This window comes from Procambarus clarkii, chromosome 18 (assembly GCF_040958095.1).
Source record: "Procambarus clarkii isolate CNS0578487 chromosome 18, FALCON_Pclarkii_2.0, whole genome shotgun sequence".
Taxonomy (NCBI): domain Eukaryota; kingdom Metazoa; phylum Arthropoda; class Malacostraca; order Decapoda; family Cambaridae; genus Procambarus; species Procambarus clarkii.
Window position 1 is genome coordinate 50233105 of NC_091167.1, and position 21776 is coordinate 50254880.

Genomic DNA, 21776 nt, shown 5'->3' on the forward strand with positions numbered 1-21776 from the left:
TCCTGTACGCCAGCAGAGTGTTCCTGGCAGTATGGGTTCGAGTCACTTCTGGGGGGGGTGTTTTCAGTTATATACACACACATATATATATATATATATATATATATATATATATATATATATATATATATATATATATATATATATATATATATATATATATATATATATATATATATATATATATATATATATATATATATATATATATATATATATATATATATGGCACAACTCTCCTAAACACGAGAGTTAAGTATACAACTTTAGAACACTTTCCTACCAGGCGACTCGAACCCTAGCCAGCACAGAAGCCTTCCAGCAACTGGCATAACAGGTACGCCTTAACCCTCTCCACCACCCGCTCAGACCCTTAAAAGAGATGGTAATTTCGGAGTATTTAAATACCCCAAAGATCAACACCTCCCAAGAGCACCAGAGCAAGTGAGGGGTCATTTAGACGTTAATTTCATCAAGTCCCTGTTAATATGGGAAGACACAGTGTCTCTGCTTAAGGCACAACTCTCCTAAACACGAGAGTTAAGTATACAACTTTAGAACACTTTCCCACCAGGCGACTCGAACCCTAGCCAGCACAGAAGCCTTCCAGCAACTGGCATAACAGGTACGCCTTAACCCTCTCCACCACCCGCTCAGACCCTTAAAAGAGATGGTAATTTCGGAGTATTTAAATACCCCAAAGATCAACACCTCCCAAGAGCACCAGAGCAAGTATGGGGTCATTTAAAAAGTGTGAAAGGGGAAAGTGTTTCTAAAGTGTGAAAGGGGGAAAGTGTTCTAAAGTTGTATACTTAACTCTCGTGTTTAGGAGAGTTGTGCCTTAAGCAGAGACACTGTGTCTTCCCATATTAACAGGGACTTGATGAAATTAACGTCTAAATGACCCCTCACTTGCTCTGGTGCTCTTGGGAGGTGTTGATCTTTGGGGTATTTAAATACTCCGAAATTACTATCTCTTTTAAGGGTCTGAGCGGGTGGTGGAGAGGGTTAAGGCGTACCTGTTATGCCAGTTGCTGGAAGGCTTCTGTGCTGGCTAGGGTTCGAGTCGCCTGGTGGGAAAGTGTTCTAAAGTTGTATACTTAACTCTCGTGTTTAGGAGAGTTGTGCCTTAAGCAGAGACACTGTGTCTTCCCATATTAACAGGGACTTGATGAAATTAACGTCTAAATGACCCCTCACTTGCTCTGGTGCTCTTGGGAGGTGTTGATCTTTGGGGTATTTAAATACTCCGAAATTACCATCTCTTTTAAGGGTCTGAGCGGGTGGTGGAGAGGGTTAAGGCGTACCTGTTATGCCAGTTGCTGGAAGGCTTCTGTGCTGGCTAGGGTTCGAGTCGCCTGGTGGGAAAGTGTTCTAAAGTTGTATATATATATATATATATATATATATATATATATATATATATATATATATATATATATATATATATATATATATATACATGTCGTACCTAGTAGCAAGAATGCACTTCTCAGCCTACTATGCAAGGCCCGATTTGCCTTATAAGCCAAGTTTTCATGAATTAATTGTTTTTTGACTACCTAACCTACCTAATCTAACCTAACCTAACTTTTTCAGCTACCTAACCTAACCTAACCTATTAAGATAGGTTAGGTTATGTTAGGTAGGGTTGGTTAGGTTCGGTCATATATCTACGTTAATTTTAACTCCAATAAAAAAAAATTGACCTCATACATAATCAAATGGGTAGCTTTATCATTTCATAAGAAAAATATTAGAGAAAATATATTAATTCAGGAAAACTTGACTTATTAGGCAAATCGGGCCTTGCATAATAGGCTGAGAAGTGCGTTCTGGCTACTAGGTACGACATATATATATATATATATATATATATATATATATCTATATCGTTGAAGAAAAAAATAACGTAATATTTGTATCTGTAATCAATGCAAGTACTTTTAAAAAAAAATCTTCTTCGACTCCAACTCATTGCAGGAAACAGTAATATATGTACATAATATACTGAATGTGACTTCCTTCTATATTCCTAAGGGTCTAGGCCAATTGGGGAAGTTAGTCCCTTTTCATTAGAATTTGTCAGTGTCAGAACAACTGAAGATAATCAACATCTGGCCAGACAGGTTTGTAAAATAGCTCATTTTAATCATATGCTAGCATGATATCCTGAAAATATTCCGTCAAGTTACAGATTTGTGAGTGGGAAAACATGTCCTGAAATATTGCAGTTTCTGCTTTTCCAGACCGCTATCTCACTGATCATGTTTGTGGCCTCCGATGTGCGGGTCCTCATCAACTACCTCGCCTTCGCTGGAAGTGTGTTCGAGCTGGGATGCATCGGGGCTTTCTTCTGGTTCCGAATCAATCAACCAGAGCGTCACAGACCCATCAAGGTAAGCGAGATACATGTTTCGTAAGGAATTATGTTAATAGACAAACTTTATTAATGTAACATTTAGCGTCAATGAACTTCTTAACTGAGGAAGGGAAGTTACCGTTGTTGCAATGTGTAGTTGCTGTTGTGAAGGGATGATGCAATCTCACGTAAAGAGGCCAGAACGTCTTTATACATGTAAAACTATTATTAATTTCTTATTATATACTATTTTTTCATGTCATGCATTTTTCAGTGTTATTAGATATTTCATCAGGTATGTTCCTAGACATAAAAGATTACCATGTGTGGAATTATAGAATCAATGGAAACACTGATAAATCTAGAGCATTTATTTATTTAGTTATACGTTTTGTATTTACGCAACTAGTAAATTCATCATTCTTTTCAATTAGTTTATTAAACTGTATTTGCCTCATCATCAGTCTCAATCAACACTATTGCCGAGTCATTACTAAAACCTCCGGAACCTAACTGTTATCACGTTAACTCTAAAAAACCCGAAAAAGTGTTGTTATATGCTGTGCACAGCTACTTTTTAGTATATATTCTTGTGACATGTTGTCCCCTTGTTACTTCTGGGTGTGAGGATTACTCTAGTTGTGGAGCCCCATCCCCTACAGTCATAGAGTATGACGCGCATGGGGCTCCAAAGCAGCTATGAACCCTAAAACACATATTAAGGTAATCTATATAATTAAAAATGTATATGTTCGTTTTGTTCAAAAACTCTCATCTCCGAAAGTTCTTCACCGATTGCTTTGAAATTTTCACACAACGTTTCATTCAAATACAAGCGTGTTTTTGTATACCTACTATATAGATGTAACGTCTGTGACAGGTAAAAGCATGTTTTTTTTTTCATGTGAGTTTTCATGTGAGGGAAATCTAGAAAAACCTCTTTACCGATTGCTTTCAAAATTTGACACAACGTTGCATTCGAATATGCGCATGTTTTTATATACTTACTATATACATGACACACCTGTGACAGGTAAAAACATGTTTTTTTTCAAACAGCGCCATCTGTTGTATGTAAAAGCAACACATACTGTAATCTCCGAAAGTTCTTCACCAATTGCTTTGAAATTTTGACAACCATTCGTTCCATTCGAATATGAGCATGTTTTTATATACCTATTATGCAAATTGCCACACCTGTAGCAGATAAAAACATGTTTTTTTTTAAACAGCACCATCTGTGCTGTTTAAAATTTAATTGATTTCGATTTATTTTCATTTTGATTTAATTATTTTGTGTGACATTGCGTTGAAATTGTGCTGTGGCGTTTACTATACCGTTCATTTCATGAACATAATTTATTGTTTATTTTTCATTGTCTTTATATATTTTTAACTGTTCTTCTTTTTTTACAGTGATGGGAACATTAGATCATTTGATGTTCCCATTTTTCTGATGGGAACATCAGTACGACATTCTGGCTAGTAGCCAGAACGTCGTACTCGGCCTGCTATGCAAGGCCCGATTTGCCTAATAAGCCAAGTTTTCCTGAATTATTATATTTTTTCTAATTTTTTTCTTATGAAATGATAAAGCTACCCATTTCATTATGTATGAGGTCAATTTTTTTTAATTGGAGTTAAAATTAACGTAGATATATGACAGAACCTAACCAACCCTACCTAACCTATCTTTATAGCTAGGTTAGGTTAGGTAGCCGAAAAAGTTAGATTAGGTTAGGTTAGATAGTCGAAAAACATTAATTCATGAAAACTTGGCTTATTAGGCAAATCGGGCCTTGCATAGTAGGCTGAGAAGTGCGTTCTGGCTACTAGGTACGACATATATATATATATATATATATATATATATATATATATATATATATATATATATATATATATATATATATATATATATATATATATATATATATATATATATATATATATATATATTGGTGTATACTGGCAGCAGGTTTTCTTTCAAACATGTTTCATTGAATATGACCGCATATTCTGTATTTATTATTTTCTGGTTTAGGGCTTCTATCCCTCTAACTATTTTCTTAGCATCAGGGCTTAATTGAAATAGGAGTTCTCCAGAACTCATTTTCGTACTTTTAAGGTGAAGAAAAGAAGTGATTTACTATAGAGTGTATTACACTTATTTGTATAATTTGCACGACGTTTCGAACCTCCATGGTTCATTCTCAAGTGAACAGATCTTACAATACTAGTTGATTTTATACCCGCATTAGGTCAGGTGATAATACAATGAAGGTGAAAACATGGGGGGATACATAAGGGATAAACATAGGGGCTGCAGAAGGCTTATTGGCCCATACGAGGCATCTCCTATCTAAACACAAAGATTAATCCAGTGTAATTGGCCTGTTATGTTGGACATTGTCTTCTGTGTTGGCATCGATATGTTCTTGTCTTGTCCTTACTCTCATGGTGGGTAGAGTAAATAGTTCCGTGATTTGGGTGTTCATGGTAGGTCGCTCTATTCTTATGTGAATTGCCTCAAGAATTTGTAATCTTCTTGAATCTTGGGTTTTGTCTATTATGCAAGTATTCTTGTTCAACATTTCTCTTGTTAGAGTAATGTCATGGGCTTGTCTCATGTGATTCCTAGGGGCACCAGATTGAAGATGGCATGTCAAACGCCTCGTCAGCTTGGTCGACGTCATACCTATGTACTTACATTGAAGGTTACATCCTTCGTGGGGGCAAGTGTACATGTATACAACGCTTGACTGCTGTAGAGGGTTCTCCGTCGGCTTCGGGCTGTTTTTGATAAGGAGTTCGGAAGTCTTCTTGGTTTTGTAGAATATTATCAGGTTTATGTTTTGGTTAGGAGTAGTGCTTTTTACTCCTTTACGGATTATTTCTTTCATTATTCTTTCCTCTTTTATATGTTCACTGTGCATGGTTGATTTGTAATATAATTTTATTGGGGGTGTTGTGGTTTCTGTTCTAAAATTATATTACAAATCAACCATGCACAGTGAACATATAAAAGAGGAAAGAATAATGAAAGAAATAATCCGTAAAGGAGTAAAAAGCACTACTCCTAACCAAAACATAAACCTGATAATATTCTACAAAACCAAGAAGACTTCCGAACTCCTTATCAAAAACAGCCCGAAGCCGACGGAGAACCCTCTACAGCAGTCAAGCGTTGTATACATGTACACTTGCCCCCACGAAGGATGTAACCTTCAATGTAAGTACATAGGTATGACGTCGACCAAGCTGACGAGGCGTTTGACATGCCATCTTCAATCTGGTGCCCCTAGGAATCACATGAGACAAGCCCATGACATTACTCTAACAAGAGAAATGTTGAACAAGAATACTTGCATAATAGACAAAACCCAAGATTCAAGAAGATTACAAATTCTTGAGGCAATTCACATAAGAATAGAGCGACCTACCATGAACACCCAAATCACGGAACTATTTACTCTACCCACCATGAGAGTAAGGACAAGACAAGAACATATCGATGCCAACACAGAAGACAATGTCCAACATAACAGGCCAATTACACTGGATTAATCTTTGTGTTTAGATAGGAGATGCCTCGTATGGGCCAATAAGCCTTCTGCAGCCCCTATGTTTATCCCTTATGTATCCCCCCATGTTTTCACCTTCATTGTATTATCACCTGACCTAATGCGGGTATAAAATCAACTAGTATTGTAAGATCTGTTCACTTGAGAATGAACCATGGAGGTTCGAAACGTCGTGCAAATTATACAAATAAGTGTAATACACTCTATAGTAAATCACTTCTTTTCTTCACCTTAAAAGTACGAAAATGAGTTTTGGAGAACTCCTATTTCAATTAAGCCCTGATGCTAAGAAAATAGTTAGAGGGATAGAAGCCCTAAACCAGAAAATAATAAATACAGAATATGCGGTCATATTCAATGAAATATATATATATATATATATATATATATATATATATATATATATATATATATATATATATATATATATATATATATATGTCATACCTAATAGCCAGAACGCACTTCTCAGCCTACTATGCAAGGCCCGATTTGCCAAATAAGCCAAGTTTTCATGAATTAATTGTTTTTCGACTACCTAATCTACCTAACCTAACCTAACCTAACTTTTTCGGCTACCTAACCTAACCTAACCTATGAAGATAGGTTAGGTTAGGTAGGGTTGGTTAGGTTCGGTCATATATCTACGTTAATTTTAACTCCAATAAAAAAAAAATTGACCTCATACATAATGAAATGGTTAGCTTTATCATTTCATAAGAAAAAAATTAGAGAAAATATATTAATTCATGAAAACTTGGCTTATTAGGCAAATCGGGCCTTGCATAGTAGGCTCAGAAGTGCGTTCTGGCTACTAGGTACGACATATATATATATATATATATATATATATATATATGTCGTACCTAGTAGCCAGAACTCACTTTTTGGCCTACTATTCAAGGCCCGATTTGCCTAATAAGCCAAGTTTTCCTGAATTAATATATTTTTTCTAATTTTTTTCTTATGAAATGATAAAGCTACCCATTTCATTATGTATGAGGTCAATTTTTTTTTATTGGAGTTAAAATTAACGTAGATATATGGCCGAACCTAACCAACCCTACCTAACCTAACCTAACCTATCTTTCTAGGTTAGGTTTGGTTAGGTAGCCGAAAAAGTTAGGTTAGGTTAGGTTAGGTAGGTTAGGTAGTCGAAAAACAATTAATTCATGAAAACTTGGCTTATTAGGCAAATCGGGCCTTGCATAGTAGGCTGAGAAGTGCGTTCTGGCAACTAGGTACGACATATATATATATATATATATATATATATATATATATATATATATATATATATATATATATATATATATATATATATATATATATATATATATATATATATATATATATATATATATATATATATATATATATGGAAATGTTCGTTTGCTCAAAATCGCTAATCTCCGAAAGTTCTTTACCAATTGCCTTGAAATTTTCACACAACGTTCCATTCGCATCCGAGCGGGTTTTTATATATTAACTATAAAGATGTCACGTCTGTGACGGGAAAAAACATGCTTTTTTTGAAAAGCTGTGTTTTTCGTGTTATTTTCAAGTGACGGAAATCTTCGAAACCTCTTTACCGATTCCTTTGAAATCTTCATACAACATTGCATTCGAATAGGCGAGCGTTTTTATATACATACTATGTACATGACTCACCTGTGACAGGAAAAAACATGCATTTTTTTTAAAAACAGCGCCATCTGTAGGACGTATGAGCAACACACGTTGTAATGTCCGAAAGTTCTTCACCGATTGCTTTGAAATTTTGACACTATGTTTTTTTTCGAATACGTGCGTGTTTTGATGTACCTACTATTTAAATGCCGCACCTGTGACAGGTAAAAACATGCATTTTCTGATAAACAGTGCCATCTGTTGCACGTAAGAGCAACATACAATATACAAGATATGTTAGGATTAAATTTCAATGTTTCCGATTTCATTGATATATTGAATTTTCATAGAGTTTTATTTATTTTCATTTCGATATAATTATTTTGTGTAACATTGCGTTGGAATTGACCTGTGTTGTTTACCCTACCCATTTCGTGGGTATTCCTGATTTGCTTCTTTTTTCATTTTTCATTCCGTTTTTTTAACTGTTTTCCTTATTTTTCAGTGCAATTGGCGGTGAATTTGAGCTGTGTCGATTTATCGGTGTTTGAATTGAAATATTTCGTTAGTATTTTCTGTTTTTGTTATGAAAACAAGAAAATGGACAACACGTTTATTTCACAGCTGCAAATGTGCAACAAACAGCTATGAATCCACCGGCTACAACAACGTTAACTGCCATTAACGTTAACGACAAAAATCAGAGGATACAACTGACGATTTACTATAAAACCAGAAAAACGGCCAGCCTACTCATGAGAAACTCTCCAGACACAAAACAGAACGCTTTAAAAGAGACTAACGTCGTCTATGCCTTCAAATGCCCTCTTGGGGACTGTAAGCTCCAAAAAACCCAGTATATAGGCAAGACAACAACATCTCTTTCTAGGCGTTTAACGATGCATAAGCAACAGGGCTCCATTAAGGAACATATAATCTCTTCCCACAACCAAACCATCGCCAGAGAAATCCTAGTAAACAACACAGAAATCATCGATAGATACAGCGATAGCAGGCGGCTTGACGTTTGCGAGGCACTACACATCAAGAAGTCAACACCAGCAATCAACAGCCAATTATTGCACAACTATATTCTACCCACCTCAAGACTCCGCTCCAATATAGAAGCATCAAGAAATATGGACCAATAGGCTTTCTACAAACACTTCTATTCAATACCCATTGTTTCGTGTTCTGTCTTGTGTTGATGAAATTAATACCCTATTAATGCCACCCCTTGTTCTGTCTTGTGTTGATGAAATTAATACCCTATTAATGCCATCTCTTGTTCTGTCTTGTGTTGATTAATGCCACATCACCCCTTCCACCTCACTCAAATGTAGATATAAAATCGGAGATGCGTAAGTTCTATTCAGTTGTGTATTTGTAAACTAAAGTCTTTGAAAATGTAATAAGTTTTACGAAACGCGCTCGTGTCGCGTCAGACTAGAAATAAAAATGAAATTTGGAGAATTGATTTTTGATTTACCTCCAACAGTGAAAAGAAATGTACGAAAGATTGAGAAAATTCGTGTTAGAATTATTAATCTTACTTTTTCGGTCATATTTAATAATATATGTCTACAGGAAAGATTGCTACCAAAATATACTAATATATATATATATTTATATATATATATATATATATATATATATATATATATATATATATATATATATATATATATATATATATATATATATATATATATATATATATATATATATATATATATATATATATATATATATATATGTCGTACCTAAGCGCCAGAACGCACTTCTCGGCCTACTATGCAAGGCCTGATTTGCCTAATAAGCCAAGTTTTCGTGAATTAATTGTTTTTCGACTACCTAACCTAACTTTTTCGGCTACCTAACCTAACCTAACCTATAAAGATAGGTTAGGTTAGGTTAGGTAGGGTTGGTTAGGTTCGGTCATATATCTACGCTAATTTTAACTCCAATAAAAAAAAATTGACCTCATACATAATGAATTTTATAGCTTTATCATTTCATAAGAAAAAAATTTGAGAAAGTATATTAATTCAGGAAAACTTGGCTTATTAGGCAAATCGGGCCTTGCATAGTAGGCCGAGAAGTGCATTCTGGCTACTAGGTACGACATATATATATATATATATATATATATATATATATATATATATATATATATATATATATATATATATATATATATATATATATATATACATCAGCTGGCAGGTGTACATGATTCCAATTTTACACGCTGTGCCACAGAGTGGGCCTCTCGTGCAGGCCAATCACCTAAACCACCATCCACAAAAGCCCACAAGCAATCCAGCTGGGATGGCCCCATTGTAGACCAAGTTGCTGCAGAGTGCCTGGGTGCTGCAACAACACAACACGACATTGCTCGCCTCACTGCAGTAGCAGCACCACATGCAGGGGATTTCCTGTTAGCAACCCCAATGTCGGCAACTGGCACGCGTCTCACACCACATGCCCTCCGAATTGCTGTGGCCCTCCGCCTTGCTGCCCCAATCCACACCAGATATAGGTGTATTTGCGGCGAGGTGGTGGCTGACAGGTACGGACACCATGGCCTACTCTGCCAAAGCACAGGGGGATGGCACTCGAGGCACAGTGAAGTTAACGACATCATCAAGAGGAGCCTCACCACAGCTGGATGCCCAGCTGAAAGAGAGCCCCGTTACCTAACGCCCCGTAACTCTGATGCTCTTATTGGTCGCCCGGATGGTATCAGAGTGAACCCCTGGAAGAATGGCAAGCAGTTGGTATGGGACTACACGTGCGTATCAACCCTGGCTAACACCTACATTAACCTCAGTGTTGCACAACCAGGTGGCGCTGCCACCCACAGCGAAGCAGCCAAATCCCGTAAGTATAGAGAACTGGATCACCACTACAATTTTGTCCCCATTGCTTCTGAGACCCTCGGTGCCTGGGCTAAAAGTGCTACCAGTTTTTTGAAGGAACTGGGTTCTAGGCTCATTGAAACAACAAGGGACCCAAGATCTGCAAGCTTTCTTTTCCAGCGCCTCATTGTGGTGATACAGAGGGGAAATGCGCACTGCATCCAGGGTTCCTGCCCGCCATCTGAGGAGCTGGAGGAACTCGACAACCAATGATAACCATCTTTGTAACCCATATGTAACTCCTTTTTTGTAACCAAGTTCAAATAAAGTAAATATATATGTGTACATACAAAAGAATGGGGGTGGTAGGAGAAGATAATGTTAGTGTTCAGTGAGAAACCACAAGGTCTCCTCTGAATACTTTTTATTTTCTTCTCCGAGGCTATGTGGGGACCCTTCTCCGAGGGTCCCCACATTGGCACCAGAGGTGGTACCCTCACAAACTTTTATATATATATATATATATATATATATATATATATATATATATATATATATATATATATATATATATATATATATATATATATATATATATATATATATATATATATATATATATATATATAATATATGTATGTATGTATGTTTTTCCTATTCCATCTAGTCGTCAGTGCTGCAAGGTGCAAGTCTCAAAGTTTATACATGTAGCTTAAGCAACTCATATTAAGAATGGGTCTTGTAGCATATCTTTAGACCTTTACTTGTTTTGTTTTGTATAGTTGTGATTTGGAATTTGTTTCAGGTGTCACATGTCCAAGAGTCGGTCGCTCAGAGGCACTCAATTTGCCTCTTGCTAATTATATTTAAATTATTCGTATATTGGCCAGTTTGATATGTGCTGCTTACGTTAGTGTGTGCTTATGGAATTTGATTTAGGGGTTATGTATACACATAATTTCTTTCCCTTTTTATCTCTACTGATAGAAGGGATGTTTCCCTTTTTCTCTTGTCAGAACTTTGTTTTGGCCTGGATTAAAATCGAGAAGCCATTCTTCAGACCATGTCTGAAGTACTTTTCTTTTCAAATGATATTATAGTCCCTCTCTATTCTGATTCTTCTGTATTAGTTTTCATCATCACAAACACTGATATGAAAAAAACTTATTTATTTTCCCAAATTGGAAGCATATTCTAGGAATAGGAAGACCTCTAATACTAACAAATGTCGTATTTTGCTCCTCATCTCTTTCCACTTTGAGATCTAACTCAACTTTCATTGTGACACTGATTTTTTTAAGAGAATACTACTTGACTCACTATTTCCCCCCCCCCCCCCACTCTCCCATCTGATAAGGCTGATCACTTGGTAATTCAAAGGCATCTTCCTCCTCTTCATGTGGATATGGAGCATCTTAGGCCAGTTCGCAGCATTGATGCTTCGGTGTTTTTGAATGCTTGCTTTTCTGCCGCTCATCAGATTTATCACCACACGTTTCTCGTTCTCTTACATACTCTTTGATTCATTTTTCTTTACTTGGTTTTTGTACTTTCATCATGTAGTTTAGTTTTCAAGATGAACAACAGTAGTTCTTAGTTTATCAGATAGAAAGTCAATAGGTATATTGTCAAATCCTTGTTTTATAGTATGTTTTAACTAATGTTCATGAAGTTATTTCAGAAGATGTTGATGCACGGTAGTTCTAAATAATTGGAGTAATTCCATAATTTATTTTCCTTCATTTAATACAGAATATAAAGTCAGAGAAATGCATGGACAATTTCATCCATCCCAGGTTCAAGTTGATTACAGTAAATGCAAAAGAAATTTTGCAAACACTTTTTAACTTACTAGCAGCTTACACACCCATCTCACTGATTACTGAGTGCAGATGTTTAGCATTAGGGGCGTAATGGTAACATGTCTCATTGACAGCTGTAGTTGAGTCAGATTCACATGTCTCCTCTGTACTGTAGATCATGAATATTTCAGCACTACTGAATGATCTTGAATATTTGTCTTTGAAAGCAAATATATCATGAGATTCCGAGAAACTATCTAGGACACTTTTCCACAAGCGTTATATATATATATTCAATTTAATCCATTAAATCATGAAACATTTTTCAGGGGAGGACAGCAGTATAATTTGATAAAACAAATGAATAAATCCACACCGGCCGTGATGAGGGGTTTGAACCTACGTCCATGATGATCTCAGACGCGCCTTAGTCGATTGTGCCACGACATGATCAAAATAATGTGCATGGGGGAGTTGTGTAAAACTCTTTGTGTCTTGATGAGGCTGCGGGATCCGTGCGAGGCCAGAAGCACTCCTGGTTGCATTTCTTTGGACCATGTCGTGGCGGAATTGACTAAGGCGCGTCTGGGATCATCCTGGACGAACCCTCATCACGGCCCTTGTGGACTTGCTCGTTTGATGTATCCCGCTATTGTGATATCTGTGTGTATTGATTAAACAATTTCTTATTTTCTTAAAAACTTCCTGATAATTAGCCTATGTGCTTCGTTTGATCTGGAAGAGCAAACCATCTCTGAGGTACACTCCGTCTTTCCATGTGTTGTACTAGAAAATAGACCTCTCCCTGAATATTTTAAAGAGGTGATTTTAACAAGGCACACCTCATTTTTCTACATATTTTATGAGGGGATACACTCTTTCTCAGCTTATATTACCTCTAATAACAGTTTAAGAGATATTTAGTCTTACTAGAGTGGTAGGTCGCTATACTCCTTTGGTCCAGCATTTCGATTAAGATTTTGTTCCGTAAAACACAATATTTCCTTTTCTTTCAGCCCGAATTAATCTGAGTTTCTGTTTGTTAATGTGATGTATACATATCCTTTCCTTCAAGGTGTGGCTTGGATTCCCAATAATGCACCTGATCATCATGGGATTCCTGACGGTGTTTCCAGTAATACGCCAGCCTCTGGAGGTGGTAGCGGCGCTGGTGGTCATCGGCACGGGTATCCCAGTCTACTACCTATCCATCCACCGCCAGGATAAGCCCAATAAACTTCTCTACGCCATGGGTCAGTTACCTCTGGAACGTGTGATGAGTGCTGGAACGCGTTGTACGCTTTACATGATATAGCTCTAATATTATGTCACTGTTGTTGTGGGTGGTGGTGATGTTATAATAGTTCTTATTAGGTTTTTATTATAATTAATAATTACAATTAGTTTTTGTATTCTCATAAAAATTATTATAATTATCATCATTATTATTATTACCATTAGTACTGATAATATTGATAGTTTCTCGCCATGTTTTGAACTAACAATCTTAAGTGATATTAAACTATAAGATTATTTTTTATAAAGGAATTCCAATATCTTGTATTTTAAGGACTGTGAAGATATTACTAAGTTAAATGATTTTTACTAGCATTAATGATGTGTTAATTTTTCAGATAAAGTGACCTATGTGTGTCAGATGCTGTTCCTGGCCGTGCCTGAGGAAAGGATAAATTGAGATCACGTCATGTGCTGGAGTGGATGTGATTGATGCTTTTGTAACACTTAAAAAGTATTTCTTAACAAATGCAAGCATTACAGTTTTGTTTGAATCTTTTAATGGAGAAGTTTTCAAAGTATATGCAGGGCTATTTTGTAGCAGTTGTTTTCCATTGTGAGTTCTGAAGACTAACATTACAAAGCTTCGAGTGTGCTTAGGATTTTTTTTTCATAAAAGAAAGGAGTCTTTATACAGTATATATTGGAAGCCCCCTTGGGAATGAGTGATCATAGTGTATTGAGCTCTGAGTACCTGGTTGAGCTGGGAATTATAACCCCCAAAAAAGAACTGGGAAAGAAAGGGCTGGCGTACCGAAAGGGAAACTATGAGGAAATGAATAAATTCCTATGAGATATACATTGGGATACAGAACTCGGAACCAAGTCCGTACAAGACATGATGGACTATGTCACCCAAAAATGTCAGGAGGCAGTAAGCAGGTTTGTCCCAGCCCGACAGGAAAAAACAGAGAAGCAAAGGAAGAATCCGTGGTTTAATAGGGAATGTATGAAAGCAAAGGAGCTGAACAAAAGGGCATGAAGGAACTTCCGTAATAACAGAACACCAGAAAGTAGAGAGAGATACCAGAGAACCAGGAACGAGTATGTCAGTCTGAGAAGAGCAGCTGAGAAAAGGTATGAAAATGATATAGCTAATAAAGCCAAGACCGAACCAAAGCTACTACACAGTCACATCAGGAGGAAGACAACAGTGAAGGAACAGGTGATGAAACTTAGGGTGGGCGAGGACAGGTACACAGAGAATGACAAAGAGGTGTGTGAAGAACTCAACAAAAGGTTCCAGGAGGTCTTTACAATAGAACAGGGAGATGTCACGGCGCTAGAAGAGGTGGCAGCAAACCAGGTGACCTTGGATAGGATCGAAATTACAAGAGATGAGGCCAAGAAGCACCTATTGGAGCTGGATGTGAGAAAAGCTGTTGGGCCGGATGGAATCTCGCCATGGGTATTGAAAGAGTGTGCAGGAGCACTTTGCTTACCACTCTCCATAGTGTATAGTAGGTCACTGGAAACAGGGGACCTACCAGAAATATGGAAGACTGCTAATGTAGTACCAATATACAAAAAGGGTGACAGACAAGAGGCACTGAACTACAGGCCAGTGTCCTTAACTTGTATACCATGCAAGGTGATGGAGAAGATTGTGAGAAAAAACCTAGTAACACATCTGGAGAGAAGAGACTTCGTGATAACCCATCAACATGTGTTCAGGGAGGGTAAATCTTGCCTTACAGGCTTGATAGAATTCTACGATCAGGTGACAAAGATTAAGCAAGAAAGAGAAGGGTGGGCGAACTGCATTTTTTTGGACTGTTGGAAAGCCTTTGACACAGTACCCCATAAAAGGTAGATGCATAAGCTGGAGAAACAGGCAGGAGTAACTGGTTGGGCGCTCCAGGGGATAAGGGAGTACCTAAGCAATAGGAATCAGAGAGTTACAGTGAGGGGTGAGACCTCAGACTGGCGTGAAGTCACCAGTGGAGTCCCACAGGGCTCTGTACTTGGACCTATCCTGTTTCTGATATACGTAAATGATCTCCCAGAGGGTATAGACTCATTCCTCTCAATGTTTGCTGACGACGCCAAAATTATGAGAAGGATTAAGACAGAGGAGGACAGCTTGAGGCTTCAAGAAGACCTGGACAAGCTGCAGGAATGGTCGAACAAATGGCTGTTAGAGTTGACACCTGTTGATTGACGGTTGAGAGGCGGGACCAAAGAGCCAGAGCTCAAGCCCCGCAAGCACAACTAGGTGAGTACAACTAGGTGAGTACACACACACAAGATGTGATAGTAAAGATCATATGAACCCAGCAAACACGAAACGTATCGAAAACTTTCATCTAACTCTTCCCATAGGTGTAGGAATAACTTGCATTGAGATTGGTGCAGGAAAGCATTTGAGAAAGTTTTAATCCAAAAATCCAAACACATAGGTTTTACAATAAATGTTTTTTCTATAACTATTTTGTTCCTATTGTATTACAAATAGTTTTTACATGATTAAATATAAAATTTATGGTGTTTTTTGTAAAATTCATTAATAAATTGTGAATGATATTTAATGGCTGAATGAAACCTTCAAAAAATATTCAGTTATTCTATGATCAGAAAAAAGTAGTTTTCCAAATTTTAAAAAAATCGCTCTTTTTAACACAATTTGACTCCTTATGCATTCCACTAAACATTAATATCATATTTAAATATAAAATTTATGTATTATTCCTTAAAATAATTTATATAAATTGTAAATGTTGCTCGCTAGTGGTGTGAAAGATTCTGAAAACTTTTTGTTGCCTTATATATTGGCGTGTTCTTATTAACTGTCTCAAGTGCACAGGTTATCAAACAAGAAGATTAACATTCGTCAACCCTTAAAACCTTATGTTATCTTGCGGGTGCAAAATGGGGAAATCTTTAAGAACAGTATCTATATGACAAATGGTGTTTTCCCTAACTCAAACAATGTAGGGTTTATAATTCTACACATATTTTTAATGATTCTTAGATGTTTACATTCTCTGAAGTATAGTTGTCAAGGCTGTGTCCATCACTCTCACCACAGATTCTTAAACTCCTCTACATGTTCAACTATAATTGTTTCCATTCTGAATCTCCATTGACATTTGTATCCAAAATGAATCCAATGTGGTTTCCTTCAGCACCTTCAGCAGCCAACACATTTGCTCATTCATTTCCACAGATTCCAACATGGTAGGAGATTCACAGAAATTTGGCTATTCATATTGTTATCTATTATGAATGCATTTCCATATTATAAGACAAATACATGAGTTTATGATAAATTCGTTTTCTGTGAGAATATATATTGTTTATTAAGAAGTGCCACCACTGACCGCCAATTAAATGCTCACATCAATTATAACTCTATAAGAAATAACACACAAGCCTTACCTGTCGATCAGTATTGACACTGCACACACTCAGGCGCCTCAATTCAAAATTGCCACTCATTAGTCATATAGAGGAGAAAACTTTGACAAACTTCTCCTATCATAAATAAGAAGCACCAGCATTGACTGCCAAGTGCTCATATCAAGTCTAACTCTAAGAAACAACACGCAATCTTTGTAAATAACCACGTCAACACGAACTCTGGACACGATACGTCTCCCAACATCATCACTCGTGCTGTCATCAAGATGGAAATGTTAGGACCTCTCTCCTATTGCTTATATATACACAGCAATGTGCTGTTTCCCGGCCAACAGCCATACTTCTGTGCCACGTAAGTCCGCTACGGGCTCACCGTAGCTACTTGGAACTTGTTTTTCCAAGTAGCTGAATTTTAAACAACAACAACACCTGCTACCCTATTCTACATGAAATATTACACAGTGTAGATCAAAAGCTAGCTATAAGCTCATCTAATATTCCCATCTCACAGGATGGTTAGTCAAACATAGAATCAGGTTAGAAAACACAAGCCTCAATACAGAAACAAATCAAGTTTGACTAAAAATCAGGAGAGAACATTAAGTGCAAGGCTGATCTATTAGCCTCCAACACCACACTCTGGTACAGTGCAGGAATATCTTCCAATTTTCCTGAGTGAATGAAGTGATTACAGAGCTCAAAGCTACCTCATACCACTTGGTCTGAAGTCACTTATAACAGGGCAATTACAGATATAGTGTTGGAGAGTATGTCCCAGCTCTTCTTAACATAATTGGAATGTTTACCATTGGGGGATTCATTACCTGCAGACTTATCGAAATCCCAGTACCTAATTTCTAGTGCAGTGCAATCTAGTGCAATCCAGTCCCCTAATATATGAACCTAAGCAATACTATCTGTACCGTAGATTTATTAAAATGGATTAGGGCATGCATATGCCAAAGGCAACAGAGTTAGTATAAATGGGGTTAAGTCAGAGTTGCAAAATGTTGTAAGTTGAGTGCCTCAAGGCTCTGTCCTGATGTGAGGAGATGGTTCACCAGCTCACTTACAAAAGTGCTCTTATGCCTGTGGGAGCCAATACACTTGTTAAGTGCACTTGTTAAGTGGGCGGACTTAAGTTTGGTAACCAGCAACCGAAACATCTAGTGTTTGGGCTCATGTGAGAGCCCCAGTCATCAGCAGTCCAGAAATGTTACCCTGGCAGGGTAGCACGTCTGTGGACAGAGATATGCCGGTAGCATCATCTCATTGTATGGCTTGAGCGAGACTCAACTCAGACTCAGGAACAGCTAGGCCGCAGGCATGGGTGAACTGTGGGCCTCCCGTGCTGGCCACTTGAGTCGTCGTCATGGAAACAGCCGCCATCTTAGTAAACATCTTGAGCCGCCATGTTGGTCGGCCATCTTGGAGTTGCCCTAGGGGCTGTACTCACCTAATTGTGCTTGCGGGGTTTGAGCTTTGGCTCTTTGGTCCCGCCTCTCAACTGTCAATCAACTGGTGTACAGATTCCTGAGCCTACTGGGCTCTATCATATCTACATTTGAAACTGTTTATGGAGTCAGCCTCCACCACATCACTTCCTAGTGCAACACGGCTGTGCTACACCGTCGCTGATTGGTTGAGTGGGGTAGGCCGCTGTATGCCTTCCTCTCATTGGTTATTTTGAGGAGAACGCGGGAATCACGGGTGTAAGCGTCATTCTGAACATAGCTGCCACTTTGCCACTGTACAGACGCTCTCTGTACTCAATTCGGCCAAATTGAGTATAGGGCGTCGTGGTGGCTTGATTACTCAACTGCTCCACCTCCTGCTTCATGGGTCGTCACAGAATCCGGCCGAAGTCGTCGCTTGGAGAGGAGAAAGACATTGTGTACAGTGGGTAGAGGTACAGTGATCTGGGATTGTGGGGTAATGTGCATACAAACAGTAACAGACTCGTAGATCCGATACCAGTGATGATTAGACTGGCTAGTGCTCTGTAGCAATCGATGGGAACGGGGAAATTCGTGTCAGTGTTTTAAGGCAGATTTCCCATGTTTGTGTAAGATGCTATCGTTGTGTGCGTCACCTGAGCGCTTCACTTCACCGGTGGGTCGAGGCTGCAAACCGAGCTGTGTTGTGAGGGGAGGGTTCGAGTGCACGCCAATTGTACGTAAAATACCACGTGAGGTATTACCGCCGCCTACGCCACCTACCACTGCTGTGAGCATATGTAGGGCATACGTAAATCTGTGTATCTATGTATTTACGTATGTAGGTTAGCTTAGCATTTTAAAAGCACCGAATCACCTTCTGTGGTTGAGTGTTCAATAAACCCTTGAACTGTATGTTTAACACTTCTCTAACCCTGTCCATGGAGGACAGAAGAAAATGTATATATGCTGGTTAGCATTGTAAATGTGTGGCCACGTCTGTGGTAGAAAATAATAAAAAAAAAAAAAAAAAAAAAAAAAAAAAAACTGCTGTGAGCAAGCCAGCCACCCATAGCGGGGTGCCTGATGTATGGGAATGGAGTGTAAGCCGGCAGTATGAATGAGTAAGTACCTATGTGTGTATTTCTGGTGATCAGTTAGTCTCTAAAAGCTTGAATTCGAAAGTCAAGTGTTCCGTTACATTGTCACGCCAGCACCTGAGAGGTGAAGTGAAGTGTGGACAAGGAGATAATCACCCTTTATTGTCTTCTTGTCAGTCCAGAAGGACTTACGTCTTGTGTACACAGACGTACAGTGTGTGTGTGTGTGTGTGGGTACACACGGGAACAGAGTATACATTGATTAGCCAAGGACTGTGAGGATGTCCATGTAATAATTATATTATTCTTTGTGGTAATTAATCATTTTTGATCGTCCGTGGGACGGAGTGATATCATTTCCATGTGTAGTCTTGCAGGTGTGGAATTCCAACACTGAGCGCTCAGGTTAGTGTGTGTGTAACGTCAGTGATTCCTGGCAATGATTATTGTGGAGTGTACCACAGTGTGGTCTTAATTTCTTGTATTGTTCCCAGGGCCATGACAAGTGTGATTTATATATATATGTATTGTGGTTGCAGTATTAACGTAATTTTGGTAGAATTTGGTAAGTGACGAGGCTGTCTGGAGAGACCCCCATCGCTCTGTCGAGTAAGGCAACTCTCGAGAGTGTTTATCGGCATGCGGGATCGATAAATCACTCACCCATGTGATTTAGGAGTGTGAGATCTCCTTAGTGTTCCCAATAACGTTTGATAGCTGTAGGCTACATGTGTCAGCAGTAATTATATATATATAATCGTAGTGTCACGGTGCCCAATGTTATTGTGTTACTGTGGTGATTGCAATGTTTGGGACCTATGTTCTAAGGGGTTATTAAGAGCACTGGGGTCATTTGCAACAGTAAGTAAGTGTGTGCAGTATTCTAATACTTGGAAATTAGAGTACTTGCTGTGTGTGTTATTGCAAAGGGGTTGTTATTTGATGGTGATTGTTGCTAGTGTTGAGCATCACCGTATGTGATTGCAGATCAATAAAGTCATTGTGGGGCAGTGTTCTAGAGGGTTCATGTCCTGTATGTTATTTTACTAGGTTCTGTAGTATTGTCATTGCAACCGGATTGTAACGTAAATCACTGTGATTTATTAGTGTGATTTGTCATTGTCGTGGGTGAACTCGACTGTAGACGAGTACTTGGGTACACATATATTCTCCTGTTTATCTGGTAGGACATATAAGTCCAGTATTCAGTGATGTGATTGCGAGGCAATTAATATAACGTAACCAAGGGACGCCCATTACTTTAAGATAATTTTTTCTTTGACAATTTGAGTAACGTAGAATACGTTTGGGTTAATTTACTTTCCTGCAAGCAGCTACGGTAGTCTCAAGGAGCCTAGCCAACAGCCAGATAAGAATTAGAGTATTGTCTGTCGTAATTAACGGTCAGTGGGCCGGGTAATTGACGTGTTTCAGGAAGTCAAAGTAATTAACCTTGATCCTTGTTTGATCGACTCACACGAAGGCTCCATTGTTCTATTAACGTAACGTCGTTATTTATCTGCCCAGAAGTACCGGCACTTGATTAACTCATGGAAGGAGTAACGTCATTTTAGAATAACGTAAACGTGGGGCTAATTACTGTTATTAGCCACCTGAATTGGTCTGAGTATGGAAGGCTCAGACAGAATTCATACCTTAATGTAAATTGCTGAGCCAGTGTGAAAGGTTGTGTATTTTAATTGTTTAATTATTGATCTTGAGGATAGTAATTAATTACTCTAAAGGTAATCACGAGTGATTACCGTTCTCTTAGCACTTTGGACATTGTAAATCAGAGTTTACCATCGCTGAGTGATTAGTAACCGATTAACGTAAATTAACGTAACTAGTAAAGAGATTAATCAGCTGTCTGGTAGTACAGGGATTAATGGGATTTTCTCACTGAATGCTCGACGGGTAGAATGTTGTGTAATTTCCGCGTTACTAGTGACAGTTGTAAGAGTTATTAATTTAAGGTAAATATTATTGTGTTATTAACGTAAATCAATTGTTATTGATTGTTGATCATCCGTGGGACGGAGTGTTAACGTAAGGATTAATTTGAGGAAGGGTTGCTGGAGTTGCCAGTGAACCCATTAGTTATTGTTGTCATTGAAAGACTACTAATTTGATTGCATTGCAACCGCCATTGCAGGTGTAGACTGCACTGAGGCGTAGAACAGATAGGAGGTTACTGGAGACATGTTTCAGAACCCACTGTGTCATTTGTTGTAATTGTGATTATAGATCTGTTAGTTCGTGTTTCTTGTTGATTCCTCTGTGTTCACGCTTATGTTCGAGTTAGTTCATTATGCAGTCCGAGGGGGCTGGTGTCTAGCTGTCATT

At 38.0% G+C, this 21776-nt stretch overlaps 1 protein-coding gene across 1 annotated transcript in view; it reads left to right on the forward strand.

Moving 5' to 3' along the window:
* The window catches only part of LOC123750965 (Y+L amino acid transporter 2-like), a 125258-nt gene extending 109201 nt beyond the window's left edge, over nucleotides 1–16057 (forward strand). Inside the window, exons 7-9 of the mRNA XM_069326593.1 lie at nucleotides 2250–2399; nucleotides 13314–13491; nucleotides 13873–16057. Coding sequence (XP_069182694.1) covers nucleotides 2250–2399; nucleotides 13314–13491; nucleotides 13873–13934 — 390 coding nt within the window. The 3' untranslated portion in view covers nucleotides 13935–16057. The remainder of the gene's footprint in view (nucleotides 1–2249; nucleotides 2400–13313; nucleotides 13492–13872) is intronic.
* The last annotated feature ends 5719 nt before the right edge of the window (nucleotides 16058–21776 follow it).